Consider the following 6,565-nt stretch of genomic DNA (forward strand, 5'->3'; position numbering starts at 1 on the left):
ATTTTGTGGGATATTGCATAGATGATGTTATGCTTATCCGTATGATGAATATTCCGTTGTGTAAAAACATGATTTTGTTAAATTGATGATTCGTTCCTAAGTGAAGCATGACAATTGATTTATGATGATTTGTTTTAATTGGAATTGTGGCACCCTTGTTTTCATGTTTTACTCTGAATTATTTTAATAATTTCCGCGGGGTTTAGAAGGGTGTTACAAATTATGGGTCCTAAATCTAAAGGAACATACAAGTGAAATTACAAGTAAAAATCACAAGTAAACAATGATACAAAATTATACACAAGCATGAAATAACAAGTCAAAAATATAGTACAAAAAATGGACTAAAGATACTATTATTTCTATGAGAATTTTATGAAGAAAATGAATTTTAATTAAGCAAAAAAGAATTAAGAAGAAGTTAGTCTAAAACTAATATTTTCGTGATTATTTTTATATGTCAAAATTAGTACTAAGGTCTGAAAATATAAGAGAAAAATTAGTATTTTTATTTACTAAAAGAAATGGTAAAAAAAACTAATTAGAACATGAATTCAATCAATTAAAAGTGTAAGGAGACAGAGGGTGTAAATATTGAAAATGTAGGTGTGAAGAGCAGCAGGGGCGCTAGGCCCACAAGGCAAAGCCCAACAAAGTTGCTTCTTTCTTTTGTTCATGTTTTTCTTCAGCACCCCAAGATAGTGCGTATGGGCCTTCAGGGGTGAGAGAGAAATCAGGCCCAGGAGAGTTTTTTATTCAGAAATTGTTTATGAAAGAAAAATGGGCCTTTGTGAACGAAAAGGTGGCCCAAAGCTTATTGGTGCTGATCCAAATTTTCAGAATTAATAAGATTCTGTTAACTAAGACATTTAAGTCAATTTTAATCAGAAATTAAACTTTATATTATACACTAATTATACCAATTTATTAATCATATTAATAACATTATATAAAAAAACGAAAGGGAATTAGGGTTAAATTCGTGTGAAAGAAGTTTAAGGTTGAGTCTCTACTCAAATTTGATTGAAAAATCCAAAACACCAATGTTTAAATAACACGAGTTAAGATAGAACCAGAGAGAATTTTGGTCATCATGATTCAATTAGTTCAACCATAGTTGAATAGCATAAATAACTAAAAAAAGTAAAAATACTAAAAATAAGAATCGATTGAACCAACCACGGTTAAACTAGTTCAATAAGACTCTATCAAACCCTGTTACAAAAAAAAGACTATTAAAACAAAAACCAAACCAATTGGCAAACTGGACGGTTCCGATTCATCCAGTTGAACCAGCTCATTCAATATGAATTCTTGAAACATTGATAAACACTCAATGTCATTTTTTTATTATTATTGGGCCAACTTGGGCTGATATCGAAAAAAACAAATGATCAATATGGATCCAACCTAGATAAAGAATTCTTGAAAAATGAGAGGTCATTTTATTGGACTCAATACAACAAATGATCGATAAATATTTTTATTGATTATGATGATCTTGCCTATATGAATGACTCAATGCCAAAATCCTCCTTCTCATATTCTCTTACAGTTTCCAGTATATCTTTAACTTGTGCAACACGCCAGCAACAACTGCCCAGAAAGTAATTTCTGCAAAGATAACATACAAGAGAGTTCCCACACTCTCTGACTTCCAAACATTCACAAACACATGTTTCTTGATCCAATGTACCTGATTTATATTTCCATTTATAAAATGAAAACATATCAAAAAATTTTGATAATTAAGACAGACTATATATAATGGAAATAATATGTTTTTATAATGTTTTTTTTGCTTCTTACTAGTGAGTTATTTGGATCTTCATAATACCATCCATTTACAAATCCTTCAAAAATGCCTTGAGCTGCCATCGCAAACACTAACATAGAATTCATTCCCATCCATTCCAAGAACAAGAATGGAGTACGGAACCCCCAAACATCTATCTGTTTCATTATCAAAATGTTTTAAAGAATAACAAGATGCAAAAAAACAAGAAACACTTGAATGATGCTATAAATTTGAAAATTCCCTACCAATATGTAGAGAACAGAGAAGACAATTCCAGCTACTCCGGCTGTCAAACAAACGTAGCTGATGCTATAAAGTTGCTTGTTAATTGGGATAGCTGCAGAATATTTTGTAATTTTTTGTTAAGATTTACCTTGAGTGATGGATTTACACAAGTGATTGTTACATTATCTTACCATTTGAAAAGTGAAGGATAATGGCGATTATGAGTAACACAAACCCCATCGAGACCCAATGTTTGAGCCTCTCTGAATGACCCTGCCATAATAAGATTTATTCTGTTTTAGGCATTTCATGAATTTAATAAAAAATTATAGAATAAAGGTTGTTGTGTGTAAAATATAACTTAGGGTGAGATTTTGTCACCTTGAAATGAATCAAGACGTGCCCGTAATGGATGCCTATGGTGCCAGAGAGGATTGCTGATATGGAACTAGGTAAAAAAACACTTAAAATATAAACATCTTGATACACACTCTAGTACCAGAAGATAGAACTAAAGAAAATACAAAGGCAAACCTCAACAAGCCCTCAGGCTCAGAGGGAGCTAGACACCAACTTGGAGCATCTTCACGAAGTGGACCTTTATATGGTGCATTGAATGTGCATTCCTTCAAAACAAAACGAAAATATTATAAATATCCTCATCATTCTCCAAGACCAAAATTTCTTCTTACAAGACTAGTATTTGTCTCCTCAGAACTCACCTTCAGCTTTCTCCAAACACGATGCGAATAAAAATGGTTAACTCCCAGAACTTGCCTATCCACATATCCAACAGCGTTACATCCAGGGCCAAGGTGTCCTCTCACCCCACATTTGACCTAATAAAAGGAAGGAAGAATAACATATTAAAAATGAAAGCTTTAAGTAACAATTTAGACATTAGAGATAGATAGTGAACATACTGTGTATCGCTTTGGTTCGTCACCGATAATATGATCTACGAAACTCCAATCTGGAACGTAGAGTGTGAAAGTTGTGATCATGTAAATGAGAAATGCCATAAAGCCTCCAAACCTAAGTCACACATATATAAATATATATACTATTAATTAAAGCAAGTTGACAATTTTCACTAACCAATATAAAAAACTATCAATTTATAGTTGTAAATGTGAAAAACTTACCATTGCCATTTATAGGCTTTGAAAATGGCTATGCGTCCAGAAGTCAAGGTAGTGGGTCTAAGCTTTGTGGTAAATGTCTCTATTAGAGCCACAACACAATACACAAAACCTATTCTCTGCACACACATTCAAAATTGCATTGAATATGATTATTTTGCACTAATCCTCGCATAATATTAAATTTAATTATTTATACCTGAAGAATGCCACACCATCTAATCAATTTCAAGTTGACTCCATAAGACAGGTCATCAGGGGCATGAGAAAATCCACCTGTACTCAAATACTATCTTATTGCACCTATTTTCCCTTAATAATTAATTTAAAATTTAGTTTAAACGTATATAGTGAAATTGAGAAGTTTTGCTTACCTTGCAAAAGTATACCCCAAAACAGAAGCTGCAATGTCCTTACCATTATCTTCTTCACAACATATTTTATCTTCTCTACTCTCTTTAGTGCAAGGGCTATGGAAATACCAACCATAAAAAGAAAGGAAGGCATAACAAAATCAGACAAAGCACATCCATTCCACGGCGCGTGATTGATGCTTGGATAAACTCCACCAGCTTTGTCTACCAGTATCATTATCTAGCCCAGAAAAAACATACATTCATTAATTAATTCAAAAATAAAAGATTTTAGACAATGGTTACATTACACTAACTAACTAACCACTAAGGTAAGGCCCCTAAATGCATCGAGTGTTGCAATCCTTTTTGTCTTTTGCTTAACCATTATGTTTGTCTCATGCTCATCAATATTAACATCTTCATTGATGTTGCTTGTTTCTTCCTTCTTCAACACATCATCATCTTTAGCATTGAGTCCTTCTTCCATTCTCTTACCATCTTCATCCATGGCTAAAATAGTTAGCGATCAAATATATTCAACAAAGTCGGCTGTGAAGTCAATATTAAGATAGCTTAGCAGCTACATCTATAATATAAGAAAATTTGTTGTTCTGGAAATCACAAAAATATCCTTTGATTATCTTAGTCTAAATTAATAATTTTGGGGTAAAAAAAGTCTTTTTTTAGTTTTTTCTAACTCACTTTTTCACTTTTCACTTTCTAACTCATTTTTCGCTTTCCAACTCACTTTTCACCTTTCACTTTTTCACTTTTCACTTTTTATATTATTATTATTATTATTATTATTATTATTATTATTATTATTATTATTATTATTATTATTATTATTATTATTATTATTATTATTATTTCTAATAAATTATTAATCAAAATATTTCAATAAATATTTTTTTAATCAAAAAATTATTAAGATCATTTCAAATGATTGTTAATTTATATTTAAAATAGCATTTAATTTTTAAAAATTAACTTTAGTAATTGAATAATAATAAAGAAAAATCTATCTATAATATAAAAAAATTTGTTGTTCTGGAAATCACAAAAATATCCTTTGATTATCTTAGTCTAAATTAATAATTTAGGGGTAAAAAAATCTTTTTTTGGTTTTTTCTAACTCACTTTTTCATTTTTCACTATCTAACTCACTTTCCACTTTCCAACTCACTTTTCAATTTCCAACTCACTTTTCACCTTTCACTTTTTAACTTTTTCACTTTTTATAATATTATTATTATTATTATTATTATTTCTAATAAATTATTAATCAAAATATTCCAATAAATTATTTTGTAATAAAAAAATTATTATGATCATTTTAAATGTTTGTTAATTTATATTTAAAATAGCATTTAATTTTTAAAAATTAACTTTAGTAATTGAATATTAATAAAGAAGAATCTATAATATAAGAAATTTTTTTATTTTGAAAATCACAAAAATTCCCTTTGATTATCTTAGTCTAAATTAATAATTTGGGGGGAAAAAAAAGTCTTTTTTTAGTTTTTTTTAACTTACTTTTTCACTTTTCACTTTCCAACTCACTTTTTCACTTTTTTTAATTTTTTTCACTTTTCACTTTTTATAGTATTATTATTATTATTATTATTATTGTTATTAATTCTAATAAATTATTAATCAAAATATTCCAATATATTATTTTTTTAATAAAAATATTATTATGATCATTTTAAATGATTATTAATGTATATTTAAAATAGAAATTTTAAAAAATTAACTTTAGTAATTGAATACTAATAAAGAAGAAATACAATTTGAAATACTTTTAATTTTAAGATACAATATTTTTTAAGAAAATAATAATAATTTTAGTTTTAAAAATATTATTTCAATTAAAATTAATTTAAAAATATTCTTCAAAAATTTATTGGATAAGATATAAAAAATGTGTGTCACTTATCATTAACTTTAATTTACATGATTCAAAAGGGTTGTACCTGCAAGGCACTCCGATGCCAAAGTAAGTGATTGAACGACGAGGTACAACAGACAAGTATGAGATTTTGGGTAAGATTGTGAATACCTTGCCCTCAAAGGTGGGAGGGCTATTTATAGGGCAAATATGTTTGAATAGATTTTGTCTTTTGGAGTTCCATGCGTGATTTGCGGCTTGGAACCGCGCATAGAAGGATGTTGCCGAGCACATCGCATTAGCATGCTCGGTTACCTCTTGCGTTCGCCCGGGGAGAGCTGTTGCTTGTTTGGGCCAAGATGCATTGGGCCAAGAGGTGGATTGGGCCAGTTGGACCAATTGGGCCAGTCTGGAACAGGAGCTCCCAAGTCATTGCTTCCAATTGTGGAAGTGAGGACTTAAGTAGTCGGGAAAAGAGCTTCTACCGGGGTAAACGGGGCCTGACATCTGCTTCATAGCGGGCAGAAGGGTTGAACCAGGGAGAGGAACGGTTGGCCCATAATTTAGAATAGTGACGCGTGGGTGCTACTCATGTCGCATTTAATGTGTAATGATGGCTAGGCTAATCATAGGTTCCTTAGGTTTACCATTGAGTCGTCACTGCTAGGGGAGGCGTGCGAGGCACGTGAGGTTCTTTTTTAGCGCCTATAAATAGTTTTCAAACTGATTTGTTTGAACTTTTCGTCTACTTCACTCATCCTTCGTGAGCGCTTTGATTATTCTTTCCACCGTAGCTTCGCCGTGACGCCTCCACTTTCAGCTTCAAAACCTTCGTTGTACCCTAAATCGTAAGTCTCTTTCTCTGATTCCTTGTGTTTTATGTGTTTTTTATTCTTTTCGCCTTAGAGGACATGCGGTTAGGAAGCAATTCTGACTCAGAATGGGACGAAGACTTGTACATGTTCGTTCACTTGGAGGATTTTAAGCGTATGGGCGAGGAAAAGGTGTTTAAGCCCTGAGGCTAATGATGTATTTTTATTTAGCTTTGTTCGAACTTGTACTCCACTCAATGAATGAAATCTTTTTATCGTAGGGCCTCGTTGTGTTGTGGTTTGAGTCTTATGGTGTGAACGGTTCCTTCGCGAGCAGGACG

The 6,565-nt window shown here is 31.3% G+C and overlaps 1 protein-coding gene across 1 annotated transcript; it reads right to left on the reverse strand.

Moving 5' to 3' along the window:
• Positions 1-1,256: 1,256 nt before the first annotated feature.
• LOC131612554 (uncharacterized) lies at positions 1,257-4,084 on the reverse strand. The gene is made up of 12 exons (XM_058884324.1): positions 3,844-4,084; positions 3,540-3,759; positions 3,365-3,441; positions 3,169-3,284; positions 2,947-3,058; positions 2,746-2,862; positions 2,558-2,649; positions 2,405-2,471; positions 2,215-2,296; positions 2,044-2,135; positions 1,810-1,953; positions 1,257-1,696 (listed from the first exon to the last, which is right to left on the reverse strand). The coding sequence occupies exons 1-12, from the start codon at positions 4,027-4,029 to the stop codon at positions 1,550-1,552; spliced, it is 1,452 nt and encodes a 483-aa protein (XP_058740307.1). The 5' UTR covers positions 4,030-4,084; the 3' UTR covers positions 1,257-1,549.
• Positions 4,085-6,565: the final 2,481 nt, after the last annotated feature.

The sequence above is a fragment of the Vicia villosa genome, linkage group LG6 (assembly GCF_029867415.1).
Source record: "Vicia villosa cultivar HV-30 ecotype Madison, WI linkage group LG6, Vvil1.0, whole genome shotgun sequence".
In the NCBI taxonomy this organism is placed as follows: Eukaryota; Viridiplantae; Streptophyta; class Magnoliopsida; order Fabales; family Fabaceae; genus Vicia; species Vicia villosa.

Coding starts and splice junctions, on each gene's coding strand:
- LOC131612554 (XM_058884324.1), bottom strand. CDS start 4,029: ATGGATGAAGATGGTAAGAGAATGGAAGAAGGACTCAATGCTAAAGAT. Junction 3,760..3,843: donor TTAGGGGCCTTACCTTAGTG/GTTAGTTAGTTA, acceptor TTTCTGGGCTAG/ATAATGATACTGGTAGACAA. Junction 1,697..1,809: donor AAGATCCAAATAACTCACTA/GTAAGAAGCAAA, acceptor AATATAAATCAG/GTACATTGGATCAAGAAACA.